At 39.7% G+C, this 23,456-nt stretch overlaps 2 protein-coding genes across 6 annotated transcripts in view; one reads left to right on the top strand and one right to left on the bottom strand.

Annotated features, from left to right (window-relative positions):
* Nucleotides 1-23,456, bottom strand: part of tmem126a (transmembrane protein 126A) — a 592,581-nt gene that overhangs the window by 142,630 nt on the left and 426,495 nt on the right. The gene's annotated exons all lie outside the window — the stretch shown is intronic.
* On the top strand, nt 13,381-21,500 carry simc1 (SUMO interacting motifs containing 1). 5 transcript variants are annotated; one of them, XM_074649461.1, is made up of 11 exons: nt 13,563-13,889; nt 15,329-16,627; nt 16,728-16,975; nt 17,129-17,198; nt 17,354-17,514; nt 17,925-18,017; nt 18,109-18,240; nt 19,195-19,405; nt 19,476-19,560; nt 20,638-20,763; nt 21,160-21,500. In XM_074649461.1, the coding sequence occupies exons 1-11, from the start codon at nt 13,704-13,706 to the stop codon at nt 21,369-21,371; spliced, it is 2,823 nt and encodes a 940-aa protein (XP_074505562.1). In that variant the 5' UTR covers nt 13,563-13,703; the 3' UTR covers nt 21,372-21,500. The 5 variants fall into 5 exon arrangements, with proteins under 5 accessions (XP_074505566.1, XP_074505562.1, XP_074505563.1 ...); XM_074649462.1 differs by having other exon boundaries at nt 13,564-13,889; nt 19,195-19,351; XM_074649466.1 differs by lacking the exon at nt 13,563-13,889 and adding an exon at nt 13,989-14,092.

Raw genomic sequence — 23,456 nt, 5'->3', positions numbered from 1 at the left:
CCGTGTCTTGTGAAGTGACGGGGCTCCGCAGAGAGAAACGTTATCGTCTCCGACCAAAGCTCCGGTGTCTCCCCTGTTCCCTCCGGCCGCGGTCGGGAGGCTGAGGCAGGAAAAGCCAACACTAGGATCAGCATTGATTCATGGAGAGACCTTCATCTGGTCAGCTAACATTACTGCCAAGCAGCTGAAATATAGAGTGATATTGTGCTTTTAGCTGACGTGTGTCTCCTCACTGTTTTGACCGATGCTCGTTCATGTCTATGTAGAGCGAACACAAGCGCGAGCAACAGGACGCTGACTTTAGTTGACTTAACGGCCACAGGTGTCGCTGTTAACGAGACATTTCTGATTCTCACAAACAGTCCCTTTAAGTTTTGTTGTGGTTTATTATAATATAGGCCCACAAGAGAAGAAACCCAGCCCTGTGAGAGGTACCAGAATAAGGTTTGATTCTTCAGGTGTTTACAAAATGACAGAATGCCAAAATATCTTTTCCAGTCCTGCGACACAGCGTCCAGTAGTTCCTAGCAGCAGTATAAAGCTGTCCAGTGAAGGATCCTGTTGTGACATCCATCAGCCTTCTGAGGTCACGGATAGCATAGTGAGTCACCGGGCTCCGGTCCATCAGCCTCCCTGTCTCTGGACCTGGCACGCTATGCCACTCAGATGAACCTTGTTAGGGGTATACCGTGCAGCTCCACAGCCAGAGGTGACTAACACGGTCCTGAGTTTGACGGCGGGGATGCGCGGCATGGTCAAAACAGCTTAAGAGCATGACATGGATGTGGACAAGCAAAACAGAAAAAGTGAGGAGGCGTGTTGTTGGATGCTTTTCAGACATCGCTGTCTAACTTTGTCAGACCTCTTTCTCTTGTTGTCTCTTTCATGTTCTCGCGGTGACAGTTGACACCTGTTGGTCCTGTAAGCTGTTTCTACTCCCTCTCTCTCTCCTGTTGTCACGTCTCATTTCCATGAGACGTGACTCTCTGCCCCGACCATCTGCTGTTTTTTTTTGGGATGCTCAGTCTTTTTCCCATGATGCTCTGCATGTGGCAACAAACCTGTAGCTCTATAGAGCTTGTGTCCCTTTCTCCATAAGACCACAGGAATGTGCTACTGGCCAGCATGTCCAAAAGCTTTTGATAGCCTGGCAAAACAAGGCCGCTTACAGGATAAGGCCTTACCATTATCACAAATACTGATTTTATGGGTATAAGCAGAGCAGCGATTGTTCTACTTGACACTATAACTCTCACTGAAAGTGATTCCAGCAAACTTTGAAAAGGGGATTATGGTTTAATAAACACCAGTGGTGTAAAATAGTTAAGTACATTTATTTAATGATACTTATATCCCCCAATACAATTCAGAGGGAAATATTGAGTTTTTACGCTACTACATTTATTTGACAGACATAGTTAATAGTTACTATTCAGATTAAAGGGACTGTTTGTAACTTTTTAAGCGTATAAATGTAGCGGGTCGCCACATATGCGCGCTCGCATATGTGCGTTCGCGTTGGGCCGCTGCCTCTCCTCCTCTGCCTGCTCGCCTTCACTCAGACAGCGCGCGCGTTCTCGCTCAGCTCGCTCCACCTCTAGACGTGAACGGGCGCTCACTCCACACTGCAGAAGAGTTAGTAGCTCTGAGAATATCTAGTGAGTGGACGTTTGTTCAGAAATAAATGCTGCAGCTCCTCCAGACCAACAGAGGTTTCCCATGTCTTGTGAAGTGACAGAGCTCCTCAGCGAGTAACGTTATCGTCTCGTTACCTACCGGGTGCCGGTGTCTCCCTGCTCTCTCCGGCTGCGGGCGGAGAGAGCAGGGAGACACGCTGCAGAGCCCCGCTGCATCAGCCTGCGCTGAGGCAGGAAAAGCCAACATTAGGATCAGATCTAAATCATGTTCATGGAGAGACCTTCGTCTGGTCAGCTAACATTACTGCCAAGCAGCTGAAACTTAGAGTGATATTGTGGTTTTAGCTGACGTGTGTCGCCTCACTGTTTTGAGTGATGCTCGTTCAGGTATATTTAGAGCGAGCAAGCGCGAGCCCGACGCTGACTTTCGTTGATTTCACGGCCACAGGTGTCGCTGTTAAGAAGCATTTCTGAAAGTTACAAATAGTCCCTTTAAGTATTACATTAATAAAAAAATGAGGAGGAGCAGAAGTCTAGTTTTCTCTCAGAACACTTGAATTACAATATGCTGAAAGGTTATTATGGAATTTTTGCCCAATGATGCCAAAAATATATACTGCCTACTGACACTTTAAGTAAAAGTAAAAAAAAAAGTAAAGCTCTGGGTACATCTTCCCCCACTGATGTCATTAGCATGGTAATAAACTACCTGATGTAGAAAATAACTCTGTGAAGGAAACACTACTTGGTTTTGCATGGTGAAGTTTTGTTTCCATCTCTCTCTGTTAGTTTTGAATACCATGCAGTGCACGTATTGTGTATTATGACTTAGCCGGCACTCAGACAGTTTGAAACCTTAAACCACCCTTGAAAACGACTATCCCTCCGTGCCAAGAGTGTATTATATATTTGGAGTTTATTCATAGCTCTCTGTTATGAAAACAGGCTACCAGGTTAGTCAGGCAGCCTGCCTCGAGGTATTCATGACGTTGATTAAGATCTAAACAGATTTTCAGAGACGGGGGATTTTTTTTTCCACAGAAGATATTTGATCTCAAATTCTTTATTTAGATTTTATTAGTTATCAGCTGAATGTGATAAGACAACAGATGTGACCTCTGACCTACTGCGGCGGAGTGTTGGTATCAGTGTCTCAGAGAGCCCGGACTGTCTGTCTGGGACAGGAAGGGATAAACACAGTTGTCAGCTCCTCAGTATACACACAGATAGCGGTCTAACCAGGTCCTCCTCTCTGAGACTACTTGTCCTCATATTGACTGATAATACTACGCTCAACCTGCTCTGCTCAGACAGGCATGTTGTTGAACAATGATCCGTCCCAGGAGAACCTTTAAACTCAAAGTAGTTAAAGTTGCCTCGAGGCAAATACTCATTCACCGATTCTGAGATATAAAACGTCTGAAACTTCTTTTCAAAACTCTTGAAAATAAACTTTGTGGAGTTGTGATGTTTTCACTGTACACTCATGATAATTACTGCTCCCAGCATGCTTTGCTGCCTGTCCTCGTGGGCCTCCATATCCTGTGAGAATCTCTGCTGATACAGACCCAAAAAAAATATCATTTTTCCTTTTGTGTTATTAGTTTGCTGCTGAGTGGATTTAAATTAAGGAGCACATGTTGTGTCAGGCAGCTGATGAAGACTGAACTTTTACCTGCACAGGGATTTTTCTGTTGATTTGTAATATATATATGGGGGGGGGGGTACACTCAACAAACAGACAACAAGCTGCAGTAAGTGATCTCTGAGTGAGTCTCACAGGTCTGAACTTCACTGTTGACTCAGCAAGACAATCCAAAGTCGATGAGAAGACTCAAGCGACAACCTGAGAATTTCTCTTTTGTCATATAAGAAAGTACACTTATAGGAATAGTTTTTGGAAATAAGCTTATTCGTTTAGATTGATATCACTCCCATATCTGTGCGTTAAATAGGAGACGTTTATCTGGAAACAGAGGGAAACAGTTAGCAGTTCAAGATACCAAAATCTGCTAACCAGCACTTCTAAAGTTCACTAATTATTAACACTTTTTTTTCCCTCTCGTAATAATTTATTTGGAGTAACATCAGGTGTAGAGAAACATACAAATACAGCACAATATTGTCCCTCCATATTTAGGTATTTTTCCCCCCAAAGCCCCCTCCCACCGAACACTCACCTGCTGCCGATGCAAAGAGGATAAAGAACAAAAAACAATAAAGGTACTATATGTAACATTTTACATGATTTAATCACTTTATATTGCCAATGTATGAACTATTGTAACGTAACTTTAAAAACGGAGACCTTCACAGGTGTCATTAATAACAAGGATCCTCTGAAAGTTACTTATAGTACCTTTAAAATAAATTGGAAAAAGAAAATAATATATATTTAAGATTTTTTTTAAATAAAATAAATAATAAAACATTTAAAAAGAAATAAAAAGAAAATAATATTTATTTAAGATTTGTTTTTAAATAAAATAAATAATAAAAAATGTAAAAAAAAATTAAATAAAATAATATATATTTAAGATTTTTTTTAAATAAAATAAATAATAAAAAACAAAGTACATATTGACAGATAAAATAGTCTGATGAACTTGATAAATAACTGTTAGTGGTCATTTCTGTTTACATAAATCAAACTTTGTGATGACATACAATTTAGCTGATGGAGAGATATACATTTCATATGCCATAAGTCCATTAGTCTGCCCAAATATCAACACGATGTATATGTTAAAAATGACAATTTGCTGACGGTCATTTGTGGGACTATTTCTTGGGCCGGGCTTCCTGGAGTCGTGGTGTCACCGTCGAGGTTAACCAGACATCCACGGGAGACACCAGATAGTCACTGTGCCCAGTCAAGAAATAGTCCTGCACATAACCCCTGAAACAAAAGGGGTATTTTATAACACATATAGACTGTCAAACAGTAGGCAGTTATTACAATATTTGATTGATTTCCAGATTATTTTGATTTCACAGCCTGCTTTGAAAAAGAAAGACTTGCACAGTTTCTCTATATTTTCAGTCCAATTCTATTCGCAGATCTCCTCAAACACGTCCGTCTAAAGCCAGCTGGCCTCCTATCAGACATCACTGGTTTCCAATGCAAGTATAACTACTACTAATGAGTGGAGACGTGCTTTTTGTTCACCTTTTTACAACAGGAAACAGCACGCTCTGTTGCTGATAAAGTATTTCATGCTTAATCATGTGTCCATGTACGGGCAGCAGACTGTTTGGAGGGTCATCGTTCCCTCTCCGTCTAATTGAACTTGGACCACCTTCAGCTGAATTAGGTTTGACGTTGTGGCAATATTTGTTTTCCCAAGAACTAATGAACTGAACGCAATAATACGGACCAACTGACAAAAATGATTTGGCATCAACCACTGTTGTGTTGGACATCATTACTCATATAATAACTTGTTACTTTCTATGAGACATTTAGTCTGTTTTCAAACTGGAGCGAAATGTGTGCTCCAGAATTGATAGCTTTTTGACAGAAGGTACAGTAAGGATGATTTCAAAGGCATAAAAAGAAACCTTTATGCTTTATTTCTTCCTAATAAAGACTTCACATTGCTTAATAGATGTCAGGAGGTTGTGTATGTTTGATTACGATGACTCATATTCCTCACAAGGTTTAACGGTTGGAGGCATCTGAGGTTAATGACGTCCAATTACATGAGCATGCAAATCTATATTTCTTTGAAAAACAAACATAAAAATATGTATCCTGAAATATCTCCCGTCCACACCACACGCATTTCAAAACACAAACAAATTATTGACGTGACATTATAAACAAGGCCGTAAACTGACAACAGCTTCTACAGATTAAGCAATGTGCTTATCATAAATACAGTATCGTTATCAACTGAACGCACCAGTAGGCCTGTATGTGTGTGAACATGTGTCACAGCTTCACATCAGAAGGAAGCAGCTTTTAGGGATGTCAGCACCGAAAAAAACACTCGTCCATGCTTCTAACAGGAAACATGCTGTCAAACACCATGTAATGTGTCATCTGTGGATATACAAATACAGAAATGCATTACATCTGTTCCATGCAGCCTATACTCAGCTCTGTGTTTATATCATTTATAACACCAAGGGTTTGTATGACACTGTCCAGTTGGGAATGCATCATCCCCAGGTATCAGAGAAGTCAGAGGAAAACAGAGTAAGCATTAGAGCTGTTTGGATCATGTGTCTCGTCAACAGAGAGGCCCTTTGTGGACAAGAAGACAAACACGTCTGCCTCCCTGTGTACAGTCAAGCTCATAAGGTGAATAAGATCAAATAAAAATACATGTGATCTTAAATCAGGTCTTTCTCTGAGCTGTAAGTGACTTTAAGGGAAATTTCTATGAGGAATACAAAGATGTTCGATTGCTACAAACAGACATATTTGGCCAATTTCAAATTCTTTTGCACAACATGACTGCCCTCCAGTGGTGAAATGTAAGACTACACAATGTCACAAAATGTCACTGTAGATAGGATTTGATGTTTATTTATTTGTGTATATATTATAGCAAATCATGCAACACATCTGACATTTCAATGACTTAATCTGGTTAGTGAGACACTTCACTTCTCAGTAACACGTTTAATTGTGACTGTAACTAAGTTGTCAAATAACAACAAAAATAGAAAAACAAGAGACGGTGTTTTAAGGAAATCATTTAAAGTTTTTAAGTCATCATGACTGCTTTTGTGTTTGACAGATTTTTTTTTAAATAATACAAATATCTACTTTTACTATAATGTTGACCCCACAGGCTACAATCTAATAAAAACAATCTGTAGAAAAACAGATAATGTCCAGGCAGAAAATTACTAGAACATTTTCCGTGAAACCCTGAAACAGAAATTTCTGTCGATTTACAGGATGTCCTCTGTACCATTCACGAACACTTCTGTTAATCTTAAAGAAGACATTTCTGTCAAATTTACAAAAAAAAAAGCCTAATTTCTTTGTATTTATGAAAGAAATGGGATTATATCTGTCAACAATTTCTTCCTCACAAAACAAAAAAGCAATGAAAACAATGAATGTATGCAATATCTTTAAAGTCTTTTTATTTTTATTTTTATTTTATGTTGGTTTTATTTAATTTCTGTTGTCCTTTTGTTTGTCACAGCTCTTTGTTTATGTTTTCTCTATGGTTCTTTTGTATGTAAATATTTTTAATGTTTTCTGCTGTTACTATGGATACTGTCATTTTGAAATAATAATAAAAAAAACGAAAAAACAGACTGTTCAACACCAGTAAACTCTGGAAAGATGTTTGTAGATTTATCTTGGAAAAATATGATATATATTATTTAAGGTTCAACACAATATATGAGAACGAATATTTTCTAATCAATCTCATTATTACTGTCGCAACGTTTTACATTCATAAATGCACAATTTGCGAGAGTTGAACCTCATTTTAATTTTTTTGTTTTGTTTTTTGATACTTTGTTTTTATTGCTTTTCCATGACAGAAAGACAACACACACATAGAACAATATAACAAAACAAAAAACATGAAAGGATATAGATTGCCCTGTCTCTACAAAGTTTTCTTATTACTATGACATATTCAATGGTTAATTTCCTCATCCTGTCGTTGACATGTAAACATTGTCCATTTCTCCCACTTCTCTCGACATTGCTCCTCTTGTGTTCTTATCCTATGGGTTAACAGTTCCATATCATATATTTCATTCACAATTTTCAGCCATTCATCTTGCGTAGGTGGTTCTGCCTTACACCATCTCTTCGTAATGGCCTTCTTACAGGCCGCCAACAACACTTTCAACAGGTATCTGTCTTCTCTTAACACAGTATTTCCAGTCATATTGCCGAAATATAGTACCAAACATGACTTGGGTATATCATAGCCCAAAATTTTGCAGATAACCTTATGAACATTTCCCCAAAATTGTGCAACTTCAGGACAAAGCCAAAATATATGTGAATGGTCTACATTCATGGCCCCACATCTTCTCCAGCAAGGTTGTGCTACAGACACGTATTTATTTGTAATTTGGGGTGTTATAAAAAATCGAATTACATTCTTCCAACAGTGTTCTCTCCATGTACGTGAAGATGTTGTGGACTGTTGTGTTCTCCAGATATGTAACCATTCATCTTCTGTGATAGTGACACCTAATTCTTTTTCCCATTTCAGCTTTACATACGATGTTGTATTTCCCCTTCTCTCCATTAGGCACTGATATAATGTAGATATTATCCTATATTTTTTTGAATTATAAACTCCAATTATGGTTCTTACTATCCCATTTTTATCTAAATTGACATTGTGCTTTATGTCTCTGTCATAAAAGTCCCTTAATTGCAGATATCTAAAATGGTCCTGGTTGCTCAATGAATAGTTTTGTTTCAGTTCCTGAAAACTCATAACATTCCCATCTTTTATTACTGTACATAATGCTGTTACACCAATTGGAATCCATTGTTTGAATCTCTGGTCAAGAGTGCCAGGGATCAAATTTCTGTCATAGGCTATCCATCGAAGTAATCTGAGCTCCTTCTCTAATCCATATTTCCGTACCAATTTAAACCAAAATTCTAATGTAAATCGAGTAATAGTATCTACCTGGTCAAGTAAATCCTTTGCTACATCTCTGTCCCCAATAAGGCTCTGAATTTCTCTTCCTTGTACATATCTCTCTAAATTTTTCCATTTTGCTTCATAATCCTTGGCACACCAATAGATTATTGGTCTAATTTGTGCTGCATTGAAATATTCCCTACGGTTTGGCAACGCCATACCCCCTTTATGTTTCCCAATCTGTAATGTCTCAAATCGGACTCTTGGCCTTTGACCATTCCATATAAATCTTGAAATAACTTTATCCCAGGTTCTAAATTGTTTCTCAGGAATTTCAATTGGTAATGACTGAAATAAGTAGAGGAGTCGTGGGAGTATATTCATTTTGATGGTATCTATTCGTGAACTGAAGTCCAGTGGGAGGACAGCCCACCTCTCAATATCATTCCTAATGTCCTGATCCACTTTGATATAGTTGGCTTTATATAATTTCTCAGTTCCTCGTGTTAATGTAACGCCGAGATAAGTACTTTTTTTAGAACTCCAATTCAAGTTATATTTATGCCGTATAGTTTCGGATGGGTAATAATTAATTGTTAAAATCTGTGTTTTTGCTAAATTTAATTTGTATCCAGAGTAGAAGCCGAATACCTCAAGTTGATTGGTTAATATAGGGAGGCAAGTGTCAGGGTCCTCTAAGTAACAGATCACATCATCCGCAAAGAGCCCAATGATGTGTTCTTCATTTCCAACCTTTATCCCTTTAAGGTCTCTATTCTGCCTAATTGCTTGTGCAAGGGGTTCTATAAAAATTGCGAATAAAGTTGGGGAAAGACAACATCCCTGCCTGGTGGACCGTTCTAGTACTATACTATCAGTCAGACTGCCATTTATTTTTATCCTTGCCGTCGGATTTTGGTAAAGAGTTTTAATACATCGAATGGCCTTATCATTTAGTCCAAATTTCTCAAGTACCTGATACAGAAATGCCCAGTTTACACTGTCAAATGCCTTTTCTGCATCAAGACTTATTAAGACTGCACTAATATTTTTGTCTTTGACATGTTCAATGATGTGTAGGGTTCTTCTTATGTTATCTTGGGTTTGGCGCCCTTTAATAAAGCCTGTCTGATCTTCATCTATAATGTCATTCATGAAATGTTCATATCTTTTTGCAATAATTGAGGTGTAGAGTTTATAATCTATGTTTAATACTGATATGGGTCTGTAACCAGAGCAGGTCTCACTGTTCTTCCCCTTAGGAATCACTGATATAACAGCTTCTTTCCAGGATGGTGGGAGTTCACCATGTTCAAGTGTATAATTGAAAGAGGACTCGAGTAGTGGTATAAGTTGTTCACTGAATGTTTTATACCACTCAGTTGGTAGGCCGTCACTGCCAGGGGACTTATTTGTTTTTAGTCTGCTCATGGCTTTCTTGATTTCTGTTCTTGTAATGGGTGAAGTCAAAAGGTCATTCTGATCCTCCCCAATTGATGGTAAGTCCAGTGTCTCTAGAAAAGCTCTCATTTGGTCAATGTTAGCAGACGGGGGCTGGCTATACAAACTCCCATAGTAGTTCCTAAAGATAATTTCAATCTCTTTTGGTTCATAGGCCATCTGATTTGTTAGGGTATCCCTTATCTTATGAATTGACCTATCCACCTGTTGTTTTTTCAGTCTTTTTGCTAACAATTTGGTTGCTCTAGGCCCCACCTCATAGTAGGATTGTTTTAGAAATCTTGTTTTCTTTTCTATCTCTGTGGTTAATAATGTATCTATATTATCCCTGATCTCTTTAATTTTTGGTAGTAGTGTGGAGTCTCGTGTAGATTTATGTTGTTGTTCAATTTCAAGCAGTTTTTCCTTTTCCCTCTTAAAGGCTTCTTCTCTAGCTTTTTTGATAGATGCTGTCCTGGCAATAAGCTTCCCTCTCATGACTGCTTTAAGAGCGTCCCACAAAATAGCAGGGTTAACCTCTCCATTATCATTTTCATTTTTATATGTTATAATCTCTTGTTTGATCTCGACAATTGATTTATTATTTAATAATCCTACATTTAATCTCCATAATGTTTTTTTCTCCTGTGATTTTAATTTTACTTTGAGATAAATTGAACAGTGATCTGATACGTCCGCTCCTTCAATTTCACATTCTCCTACTCTGTATAGATCTTTTTTATTCATGAAAAAATAATCAATTCTAGCATAGCTTTTGTTAGGTGCTGAAAAATGTGTATAGTCCCTTTTAGAGGGGTGCAGTTCTCTCCAAATATCCACTATACCAAATTCTTTAAATATTGTCTTGATCATTTTTGTAACATGGTTGGTATTTTTCTTATTGTTTGTTGTATCTAGCTTACTATTCATCACGATATTAAAGTCACCCCCACAAATTAATATTCCTTCCATTTCCAAAATAATGTTATCAAACAGGTTTTTAAAGAAATGTTTTTCACTGTTTGGTGGGGCATAAACATTGACCAATGTCACTTCTTCGTTTTCCAGTTTTCCTTTCACAATAATATATCTGCCCTCCTTATCACAAATTTCTTTAGAACATTCAAATTTCACAGAGTTAGGGATGAGAATGGCCACGCCTCTTCTACAACCATGTTGAAATGAACTATAGAATGTATTTGTATAGCCAAACCTCTTAAGCTTCCCATTTTCCTGCCTAGACAAATGTGTCTCCTGTAAGTATATAATCTGTGCTTTGTCTTTCCTTAATTTGGTCATTACTTTCCGACGTTTAACTGGGTTATTCAGACCATTCACATTCAACGACAATATCTTAATATTATGCTCTATCATTTCTATTTATGGAGTCATGTTGCAATCCAAACCCAAACATAAAAAAAATAACATACATAAAAAAAATATATGAACTTATGAACGTCAACTGAACACAGAACTTTGTGACTTCAAAAGCAAAGGATGTACTCTGCCATCCCTTGAGTTCCCTGTTGGTGGGAGGAGGGTAACATACCTCATTACTGAGGGGGCCCTCCCTAGTAGTGGGAAAAAATCCACAAACTGGTATTCCACGTATACTAGAAGTGTCCAACATTCAGCGCATACAACACTCCCTCCATCGGTTTCACAAACTTATTGAATTAAGTCATAAGACTTTTATAATATGTGGCCCAGAGTTCGCATTTTTCTTCAAGTAATGTAGACCGAAATAAAAGAAAGAAAAACAACTAGTTGTTATCTTTATCCTTGTAACTGAAATTATTAAGAGGCACAATCTTAAAATGTCTATTGTGTTAATAAGGGCCGTAGAGCCCAGTTCAAGCTGAAAGTAATGTTCGAGTTTAATTGGTAATAATACAAATAATAATAATAATAATAATATTCGTAATAACTTAAATTATACCTTTATCTCAATAGGTGCCTCTTTCATTAAACAAGATGTATTCCCAGACTCTGTCATAGAGGAATCTTAGTTCGATTCTGTCATGTTTATAATTGTTTGAACCACACTTATCTCTTTAGTCTCTCTGTTTTAACGTTGTGGGCTTCGCATGTACTCCGTGAGCCTCTCTCTCTCTCTCTCTCTCTCTCTCTCTCTCTCTCTCGCACGCTGCGCTGCACCGCCAGTTGCGTTGGATCGTTTCCATGGCAACAGCTCGTTCAGACGCTCCTCTATGATCCTCCCGGTGTTCCTCCTCGCTGTCACCGTCACCTTGACTCCACGTTGATTCAGATCCCGGGCTGCATCTTCTGCACTCTCATAGATCCGCAGTCCGGAGTCCCAGTGCACTCGTATCTTCGTGTAGGGCGTCTGGTACCGGATCCCCTTCTCCTTCAGTGCTGCTTTAACTGCCTTGCGTCTTTCCATGATGTCCGCTGCGTAGTCGTTGTCAAAGTAAAGTCGTTTGCCGTCAAGTTCAATTCTCTGCTGCCAGGCTTTCTGAATGATCAGCTCTTTAATGTGAAACTGTAGAAAGTTGAGTGGCGGTCGCCGCCGGCTTCGGGACCGGAGCCCTGTGAGCCCGCTGAATCTGGAGCTCAGCTCCCTCGGGTAGTGCGAGGTGACTTTTAAACAACTCACTCACAAACTCAGCAACTGATCTCCCCTCTTTATCTTCAGGTACTCCATAAATACGGAGGTTATTTCTCCAGATCCACTAGTTTGTTCTGTTTCACCACCGTCAGCAGCGTCTTTCATCTCCAGGCAGGCTGATTCCAGGTCTGCGCCTCCGCAATGTTAGCATTCTGACTCTGTAGCTCACGCATAACTCCGTCTTTAAACTCTGTCAAATCTTCTTTCATATTTTTCTTGACGTCGTTTTTGAATTCACCAAGGTCCAGTCTCATATCTTGTTTAAAGTCGTTCAGCTCTTTGGAGAGTACTGCTGTCAGGCCCTGTAGTAGCGCATTGTGGCTAGCTGTTGTTAGCTTCTTCTGCCGTTGCCTCTTCGTCGTCATTCAGGTCAGCGAACTCGGCCACACAGTTTTCTTGTGTTTTATTCATTTTTTTGTCAGTCTTATGCCTCCTCTGCGATTTCCCTCCTTTCATCCTTGAGTTAAAATGGTTTTAATGCTATTTTATATTGATAGAAGGTACTTTTAGAAACCGACTTTGAGGAGCTCACCACTACACGTCCATCTTGTTGTAGCGCCACCGGAAGTCCATTTGAATGTTTTTAAGAAAGAAATGGAACTATATATTAAGACAATATCCTCTGCAAAAAAAAACAAAAAAGCCAATAAAACAGTGAGTTTGTGCTCCCATTTTAATGTTTTTACTTAAGTAACTATTATTTATTTATATTTAACCCCTGGCATGTTTTATGTTACTTTTTTATTATTTTTTTATTTATCTTTAACCCCTGGTATGTTTTGTGTTTTATGTTACTTTTTAAAGATTATCTATTTATTTTATTTATTTTTTTTTTTTAATGTTGGTTTTGTTTCATTTCTGTTGTCCTTTTATGTTTTGCACAGCTCTTTGTTTATGTTTATGCTTCTTCTGTATGTAAATGATTTTAATGTTTTCTGCTGTTACTATGTAAACTGAAATATAATAATAATAAATAAACCTCCAGTACTGTAGGTGGTGATATTGTACCACTGAGCAGCTGGTTGTGATCCACCATAACCACAGAAGAACAAATACAAGAAAAAAACAGGAAGTGTCACATTCAGATGCAGATCATGCTTCAGATTGAATCAACTATAAGGAAGTCATGTGTCATTGGATTGTTTCTCGGTTGTAGTTTAGTTTTAAACTAGCTAATGTTACTTAATTTGCATGAATTATGATAAATAGTCTAATCCAGAACTACAGACAAGGAAGAAAGAAACAAGGAAATGCTCAAAGTCCAGGTTAGATCTCTAACTAGAGGCTGGTTTTTCTACCAAACATCATCATCATGTAGGAGTTAGATCTACTCTGTTTAGGACGACCATGTGTCTGCTCGAGATGAGCTGCTGAAGTCTGGTACTGAGGTGGTTAACAGAGAGAGGAGAGATGGATGATGTGATCACTGTCAGCTCGGACAGTGAGAAAGGAGAGGACTCTGATGTGGAGATCATCGGTTCCTTCAGTGACGTGATGACCAGAGCAGCTGATGACGTCATGACCAGAGCAGCTGACCCCCTGCCTCTCACAGCTGTGCGGGTTGACGTCGGTGCCGTCAACGTCAACGTCCCAACGGTAAGATAACCAACCAGCTCCTCGACTGTTACTGTAGAAACTGTTAGTGCTGACTAACTAGCTAACCTTTAATGTCCTCAAGGTGTCGCTGCAGCCAGCCTGTAAACTTTAGAAACTAACACCTGTAGCTCAGGTACAGCTCAGTCAGGTAACTAACAGCTAGTTATGCTTCAAATATACTCAACTTCTGCTGGCTTGTCAAGGTGAGTAACACTATCAGAGTAATGTTATTGGGCTTTTCATGTTATTATAATACACACACAACTTTATTTTAACAAACTTTGTTTTATCAACAAGCTTGTTGTGTTTAACGTTAAATACTTTTAAAGGTCCCATATCGTGCTCATTTTCAGGTTCTTACTTGTATTTAGTGTTTTCTACTAGAACATGTTTACATGCTGTAAAGTTAAAAAAAACTATTTTCCTCATACTGTCTGCCTGTATTCACCCTCTGTCTGAAACGCTCCGTTTTAGTGCATTTCAATGGAATTGCAACATAATTGCGTTGCTAAGCAACAGTTTGGGTCCATGTTTACTTCCTGTCAGCTGATGTTATTCACATACACTGCAACAGGAAATAAACTGGGACACATTTAGAATGTTTACGTTTAAAACCGTGTAATGGTCAAAATATTGTATATTTGTGACATCACAAATGGACAGAAATCCTGACGGCTTGTTTCAAATGCAAAGTTTCTGAATACGGGCTGTGTGTATTTCTCTGTATATTGAGCATTTTGATAGTTTAACGGTATTTATATAGCACTTAAACCTGCTTTATAATATAAAAGACATGAAAATCTCACTTTTTTTTTATAATGTGGGACCTTTAAATGATGTGTCTTTGAGCTGCTAGCATCATCTGCCCTACCCTGGCTAGCATAAATCAGTGTTATGTGACGCTATATCCATATGCCTTGTGGTTTGTGTGCTCCTAAATGTAATATTTTTTCAGTACTTTATTGTTAACATTAGCTAACATTTCCATCTATAATTAAATTCAGATTTTGCCATAAAGCCATCCTGCTCGTTGATTTCATAGAGCTAATGGTAGCCTGTCAAAGGGATAGGTTCGTTATCTCCATATTAAGGGCATGGCATAATCTCTTGACGGTTGGCAACTCAGTTTAAAATACAAGCTTGACAACTTCATATTATTTTTGGTTATTGGCCAAGAGGAAATAGCTGCATCGGCCTTCAGCTCTTTTATGGCTACCTATAATAAAATCATCATAAGGGAGTTACCAAATAGTTTCACACACACAAACCATGTTTACTGGGTCATAACAAAGCAACTTTGACTTATCGTCAGACTAAATATGCCTTTGAATAGGTGAGGAGAGACAGAATCAGAGGCCGTACTATTCTTCTCTGTAATGTATAAGGAACCACTTACTGTACATATTGACATTTTCTGTTTCTCTTTTTCTCTTTTCTAGCTTTATATTGACCTCACAGATCCCAGATGGACTCTTCCACAGCTGAAGTTGCACAAAAGACCGAATTCCACTGCCTTGACGGTCGACTTGACTGAGACCGACGTAGCAAATGGGAAGATACAGAAGATGGAGAATTTGCCACCGAATGATTCTCAAATGAAAGAAGAGAGTACAAATAAAAATCAAACTTCAAACAAAGATGATTGTAACTCACAGCAAAGCTTCTCAAGAGACCCAACTATGTTTGCACTACAGCGGGACTTAAAGCCAAAGCAGATACATCTGGATTCTCAAACACAACCCCCAAAGCAGACCGATGAAGCACATCATCGGACAGCAGTTGTAAGATTAACACGAGTGCCTTTTCTTGAAACTAACATCGCTGAACTGAAAACGCCAAAGTATTCTGTCTATTTAAACAGTGATCGTGATCGTAAAAAAATGTCACTGCACCTCAGGCAACTAATCGATAACAGCGAAGCACTAGAGTGCATTAGTAATTGGAGTAGAACTGCCGATCCTCACATGGATCCCTCGCCGGATGAGTCTCCTCCTAAGGTGGTTGAATCGCTTGTCAGACAGGAAGAACAAGAGAACAGTCATGAACTTCCTATCACACCGTTAAATGTTAAAATGTCTCAGCATCTACAGAGCCCAGCTGATTGTCCCTGCTCAGATGAAGGGGGCTCTGTTGCGACCTCAAAGGAGCACGGCACTCGTGAAGATGAGTCTTCATCCGGAGATAAAGCGCAGGATTCCTCACCAAAAGAAGTCATCTGCTCCGAACTGCAACAACTGGAATTGGACAAAGCAGAATCTAGACAAAGCTCTGATCACTCATGCGCCCCCTCTCCCACCACCGGACCAAACCCTTCTGAGCCTTTTGACCTTGACTCTCTGTCCCACACAAGTCCCATATCTCATAACCTTATGAGCCAAGTCGACCCACCACCCACCTCTGAGCCTACACCGGCTGAGGATACGTCTGATTGGCGATCGGAGGTGGTGGTTAAGGCTGATGAGGCTTCAAACAGCTCTGACATCTTGCGCTGGAGCGTACCAAGTGTACCTGCTTTGTCAAATGAGGACATGGATGACGGATCTGGGACCGGGACGTGCAGAGGGGATCTTGGCATTGACAGTCCAGTGTCTTTTCTTTGGCAAGACGGGAGCGATGGAGACGAGGTGAACAAAGACAGCAGATTTGATATGGACTTCAGGGCGGCCAGTAGAGAGGACAGGCAATATGTGTGCCCAGTTACACTCAGGAAAATAATGTCTGGACCAGCTCAAGCCCTGGTAGGAGACATTTATATTTTTATTATTTAAGAGACACATTATTATTTTACTAGTCTGAATGTATACAGCATTTCTTTTCCTTTTTATGATTTTTTTTTAGCTCGATGAGGAAGATAAAGGTTTTGGAACTCCAGAGGTGCTATGCCGTCAGAGCCTGAGCCTGGTTTACAGTACCATCGATGAGAGTTACCCAGAGGGCACTTTGCAGCTCTTGTCTGACCTGCTGCAGCCAGGTTACTATCCCCCCCGAGATATCACCTCCCACCTGCTGCGTGGCATTCTGCTCGACCCACAGTGTCCTTATCACCTGTGCGTGCAGGCCTTTAATCTGCTGATGAGGACACAGAGGTGAGGGAACCTGGGATTAAAGAGTTAATAGTAATGTATTATTTGTAGCCTTTCCTATTTAAATTCTCTATCTGTCCTACAGTCCTCTCTTCCATCTTGTCTCTCCCATTTCCATCTTTGAATTCAGAGATTAAAGCTGCTTTCTGATTGCAGACACCACAATGCTGATACTACCACAGTTCCGTGGGACTGGGAATTGTTGACCTCAGTCATGGCCACTCAGGTACGATCCCAGATAGCAAACTTACCACCAGAGTTGTTGAAACATATTTAGACATTTCTTTTCACTCTGCTTTATGATGCAGACATATTTACAGCTGAACAGCTTTTTTGTATGATTTCAGTAAACTGACATCTGTGCTTCTCTCGCTTCCTTAGGACCACGCAAAGAGACATCCATGGGAGGTTGTGCGTTTGCTTCTGGACTATGTTGTGCAGACATTGGAGGACGACTTCCAGGCCAAACGCTCCATCTCTGCCCTCCACCAGTCCATCGCCAAGGCAACATTGTCGTGTGATCAGCATTTCCCTCGCGTCAGGTGCACACAGCTTTTGTTGAAACTGTTTATAGAATGTTTAGTTCAGTGAACTTCCCACGCAAATGATCGTTCCTACACACTCTCTTTTATACAGTAATCTACTTTTACTTTGCTTTTTTGCAGTGACATAATTTCCACGTGTCTTATCTGATATTAAATATGCTGCTCTTCTCTTTTGATGTTACGTGTTATTGGAAGATGCCCAAAAGCCCACCTCTTTGGTGTAAATGAAACTCATAGCAGCCTTAAGAAATCAAGAGTTAACAAAGCACTTTCACTTTGTGATACGATCAGATATTGCAAATCACTGTTAGAGTGATCACGTAATAGTACACGGATAAAAAGTTAGTCTCTAATTTCTATTTTTCATTCGTTATAGTAATACTGTTGATGTTTTTTTTGTTTTCCAGGGAGGTCATCAAGTGGCTCTTTTCTGCCATCATGAAATCAACAGAGCATGGAGAGAGTAGAGAAGCAGCCAGAGAGAGAGATGAACAAATCAGGTGAATTAGGAGTTGTTATATGCATGGATGTATCATTATGGCTGCTTCTATTCTTCTGCCTCTAAGTGTTTTGTCCCGTTGACCCGTGCAGATTGGTGTCCGTCTTCCAGAGGATGCTGTCTTTGGCTCTGGAGGTGGACCGTTCTCCAGCTCTAAACTCTGCCAAGCTATCCCAGGAGCTCTTCCATATGCTCATCGGCAATATACGTCTGCGAGCACACAGGTGAGGAGGAGAGATGAGACGAGTGAGGCAAGATGAGCGGCTTGGTATCACCATTAAGAGAAAGTTGAAGTGTTAGAGGGAGAAATAGTTCTTTAATATACAAAGCCTGGGGCTGCACGATGGTGCTGTGGTTAGCACTGATAATTTATTTAGATTTATCGAGAGAAAGATAATTAGAAAAATGCTGATGGAAAACATGTAATCCAGCATGGAGCTGTTTATGAAAATGGCAGTGACTAGCACTGTCGCCTCACAGCAAGAGGGTCGTAGGTTCTAATCCAGCTCGAGGCCCTTCTGTGTGGAGTTTGCATGTTCTCCCCGTGTTAGCGTGGCTTTTCTCCGGGTTCTCCGGTTTCCTCCCACAGTCCAAAGACATGCAGGTTAACTGTTGACTCTAAATTGTCCCGTAGGTGTGAATGTGAGGGTGAATGGTTGTCTGTCTCTATGTGTCAGCCCTGTGATAGTCTGGAGACACGTCCAGGGTGTACCCGCCTTCACCCAATGTCAGCTGGGATCGGCTCCAGCCCCTAAGCTAACGAAAACACAACGATTCTTAGTTTCAGGTGATTATACACTAATGAAAACAAAGTTATGAATATTATGTTCCATGCCTTGCTGCTAATAGATCCCCCAAATTGCTACACACTGTTACTTTTTTAAATACAAGTGTGGATGAAACAGAAACAGAACACATTAAACCAGGCAGACAAATTAATTGTAAAATGGAAATCAGAACCCGACAAGTAACAAAATAAGGATATCGAAATAGATTTTCATTCATGTAATAATATTTTACAACACGGTTTAGACATTTTAATTGCATTGTTTAAATGCATCAATTCAGTAATTCATGATTAAACACAGAAATAAATATATAATTATTCTAATGGCACAATGTGCCTCCTTTCCCCAGTTTTCCAAGCTGTCACTGACTAATCTGTTTCTGACACCCAGGATGTTGTTGCTAGAGAGCCTGCAGAGCAAGCTGCTGAGATGTAAGCTGTTGGAACATCTGTTGGACTACGCATGCCCACGGAAAATCCCTCTGCCCATGTCACTCAGTCTTCTGCTTCACTTTCTGAAGTACTGCACCCTGGCGCCAGACCCTTCGGTGAATATCACTCTTTACCTCATCGGCCAGCCTTTGCTCTTCACAGATGTAGTGGTATTAACATATTACATACATTAACACTAAACCACAACAAGCAGAACTGATCCATGACTGTGTTCTCCAGGATGGTACTGAAAGGTGGCAGAGGTGGGAAGAGTTGGTCCATCTTCTCTGGATGTTGCTGCTCAGCTACAACAAAGCGATGAAAGGTGAGATGTTGCTGGTAAATGCAGGTACACTGCGCAACAGTGTGTGCAGCTATGATCATGAAATGGCTCCCTATAAATTTTCTAAAATTGAAGAGAACATATTTCTTGTTATTCAGTAAATTCCAAAAAAACAAAATAAGGTGAGTCAGATGATGTCATCAGAATCAAAACCAACATCTTTACCGACTAGGCCAGCTTTCCAGTGTCTTGCAGCCAGGAAGCAGACAGTGCTCGGAGCCTGTGGGAAACCTCAGACTCCAGTGGATGAGCAATATGTGGTGCGATACCATATGGGATTGTACTGAGCTGTTTTATTGGGATCTTTTATGTCCAGCGGAGAAAGACAGAAAAGAGGGCGAAGCTGAAGTTCTTACTTTGGTTAAAAAGATCAAAGAGCAGCTGGACTACCCTGATCAACTAGTCCAGGGGTCAGAAACCTTTACTATCCTGATCAACTAGTCCAGGGGTCAGAAACCTTTACTATCCTGATCAACTAGTCCAGGGGTCAGAAACCTTTACTATCCTGATCAACTAGTCCAGGGGTCAGAAACCTTTACTATCCTGATCAACTAGTCCAGGGGTCAGGAGTTGCAAAACATATCTGAGCCTCATAATGAAGGTAACACAGTTTATAGTGTAATGCAGTGAGGACCCGAGTCCAAATGAGAGGCAGGACATTGAAGAAACATCTCAGGACATTTGTCTGGAAGCTCCTTCTGGCTGTTCGGCAAATGCAGTGTGCTTGTTCTGAAAATGTCTTTCAATATTACTTTTTTGTTGTCGAATCTCTCCACGCACAATTACATTACTCAAAGACTTTTCTTTTTTGGGATTTGGAATCCATAGCTAGCCTATTAAGCTATTAAGGTTCAGCAAAATCAGAGGATAAGGCGCCCGCCTGAAGACATACATAGGCTATGACGCACATTTTAGTTGATTGAAATTATGATAATTTGTATTCGGTGTATAGGCTACATATTTTTTTTACAATTGGAGAATGTAAGAAACACTTTAGGCCTACAGCAATGATGTTAAAAAATAACCGTTATTCATTTCCATATATTTTCTTTGTCAAAGCCACTGGAGAGGAGTTAAAGAGCCGGCTCTGGAGCCGCAGGATGCAGACCCCTGAACTAGTCAAATGTCTTTCCATTTCCTCTCTGCTTAACCCAATGGTGTATATCTGTCTTTGGCTCATATCTGGTAATTATCATTGATGTATTCTACTGAATAAATGAATGGATTTATGTTATGCTATATTCCAAATTTTAGTTTTGCAAAATGTAATATTGGTGAACTTTTTTTTTACCATTCTTGTGCTTGGTCTTTTGGTTTTATGTGTTTGTTTTTTTATTCAAATACTCACCTGTATTGTCATTAAAGTGTATTTGTGATAGTCCTTTTAACCGCTGATTTCAATAGAAATGATCTCTTCTGGAGAATCTCTCTAAGACATGAGTTCTATTAACTATTTCATACCCGATGTACCTTATCCCTGAATATTAAACATTTCAACAACACGTAAAAAATTACTTCACTTGACTCTCCCAAGCCCACTTTGGTTCACTCCTAACTTCTTTCATGTGTTATATACCCCAGGCTATCTGTGCAGCTCAGTCTCTGATCAAAGAAGCAAAGCCGCCAACTTCGTCTACAAGCGGGAGGACGTGGTATCCAAGCCCGCCATCCAAGAAGCCGTGGAGGCCTTCCTGTCCAGATCCCAGGCTGACCTCGGCCAAGCCTTACCGCTCCACGTGGAAGAGTCCCTTACTTATCTGCAGGATCACCTGCTGGATGTCTGTCAGTGTTGAATTAAAAAAATATATATTTTTGCTCAATTTCTTGGATGAGCTTTAAAGCGTTGTGTTAATTTAATATTTATATTTTGTGTATTTTTGTATTTTAAATAAAAAGGCTGTGCCTAATAAAGTCAAAATAAATCTGTTAATTAATGACATATCAGTTTCTCATTTGGCACATTCTTCCTTGGATCACTACACAAATGCATTACATCATTACTTTGACTACATTTTACCCCCTGCCAGGGTCTAAAATTAAGTTCTTCCCTCACGTGCCACTGTGGCAGGTCACTGAACATTTCTACTAGCCACACAGTTGTTTTGTCTGCCTCTTCTGAAGACTACGTAGAACGCTTTAGAATCGTAAACACTAGGGCTGTGTATTGGCAAGAATCTGGTAATAAGATACATAACACGATACAGGGGTTACGATGCAATATATTGCGATACTGTAAGTAAGGCGATATATTGCGATTTTTTTTTTTTTAAATCTAATTTTAGGAAAACACTGCTATATGCATACAATCTGAGCATAAAAAAGTTAACTCTGATGCAATCAGAATAGAAGGATCTGCATTTGCATTTATAGTAGGATCTGCATTACGTTGACTACATTTTACCCCCTGCTAACTATGCACAATTTCTGAATAAACCACAGTAAGTTATGATATATTATCTATACATCTATCTCTTGCTCCATCACTCATCATTAAGGATTTCATAACTCTGGTTCAACAGCTGGTTGGACCGTCTGCATGCTGACCAATAGGATCAAGCGCTCAATTTCTTGGATGAACTTTAAAGCATTGTGTTAAAGGGACAGTTAGTAACTTTTTACATGTATAAATCTACCGGGTCGGTGTCCGATGCACGCTCGCGTGTGGCTACGCTGTTCAGACCGCCCCTCTGCCTGCCTTCACTCACACACCGCGCTCGTTCACGCTCCACCTCTCACGTGCATGCGGGCTCACTACACACTGCAGAAGAGTTAGTTTAGCTCTGAGAATATCTAGTGAATGTACAGTGGACGTTTGTGCAGAAATAACTGCTGCAGCTCCTCCAGACCAACAGAGGTTTCCCGTGTCTTGTGAAGTGACGGGGCTCCGCAGAGAGAAACGTTATCGTCTCCGACCGGGTGCCGGTGTCTCCCTGCGGGCGCAGTCGTAAACGATAACGTTTCTTTTCCTGCTTCAGCCAACACTAGGATCAGCATTGATTCATGGAGAGACCTTGGTCTGGTCAGCTAACATTACTGCCAAGCAGCTGAAATATAGAGTGATATTGTGCTTTTAGCTGACGTGTGTCGCCTCACTGTTTTGAGCGATGCTCGTTCATGTCTACGCTGACTTTCGTTGACTTAACGGCCACAGGTGTCGCTGTTAACAAGCATTTCTGAAAGTTACAAACAGTCCCTTTAATTTAATATTTATATTTTGCCTAATAAAGTCAAAATAAATCTCTTAATTAATGACATATCAGTTTCTCATTTAGCACAATCTTCCTTGGATCACCATACAAATGCATTACATCATTACTTTGACTACATTTTACCCCCTGCTAACTATGCCCTCCTCACACACACACTCACATCCAACCCCCCAGCATTAACACAGAAACAGTTGTTAAAGCTAGTCACATGTCAAAAACTATTTTTGGGAACAGTAATGCAAACAGCACTTTACTATGGACATAAATGCACTTTTATCTGCTGCTAAACACGACTGCAAATTGTATGAAATTGTGTCTGAAACGATTACTTATTTTATTCTTCTATTGTTATTTTTAGGTATGATAAGTTAATACTTATTTATTCTATCCTTTTTAATGCACTGATGGGAGCTGGGAGAAACAATATTTCGTTTCCTTCTGTGTATGCAAATAGTCAATTAACCCTCCTGTTACCTTCAAATTTACTAATATCTACCTAAATAGCCCTTTAAATAAAATCAATATCTTCACGGGAACCATATTTTGCCACCCCCAAAGCGTGGGGAAATATCAAAGTTCTCGCGAGAATGATGTTTCCCCTCCCCCATGTCGTGTGAACTATCAGTGGTTCTCGCACTACTACAGTTATGGTTATGTTAGGTTAGGGCC

This window comes from Sebastes fasciatus, chromosome 10 (genome assembly GCF_043250625.1).
Source record: "Sebastes fasciatus isolate fSebFas1 chromosome 10, fSebFas1.pri, whole genome shotgun sequence".
In the NCBI taxonomy this organism is placed as follows: domain Eukaryota; kingdom Metazoa; phylum Chordata; class Actinopteri; order Perciformes; family Sebastidae; genus Sebastes; species Sebastes fasciatus.
This window is presented reverse-complemented; position numbering and strand designations above follow the sequence as displayed.

What these genes read in the sequence shown, in the direction of transcription:
- simc1 (XM_074649461.1), top strand. Translation starts at nt 13,704, where the DNA reads ATGGATGATGTGATCACTGTCAGCTCGGACAGTGAGAAAGGAGAGGAC. An exon ending in CAGCATTTCCCTCGCGTCAG is followed by an intron (nt 17,515 to 17,924) that starts GTGCACACAGCT and finishes TTTGTTTTCCAG; the next exon opens with GGAGGTCATCAAGTGGCTCT. An exon ending in TGCTCTTCACAGATGTAGTG is followed by an intron (nt 19,406 to 19,475) that starts GTATTAACATAT and finishes TGTGTTCTCCAG; the next exon opens with GATGGTACTGAAAGGTGGCA.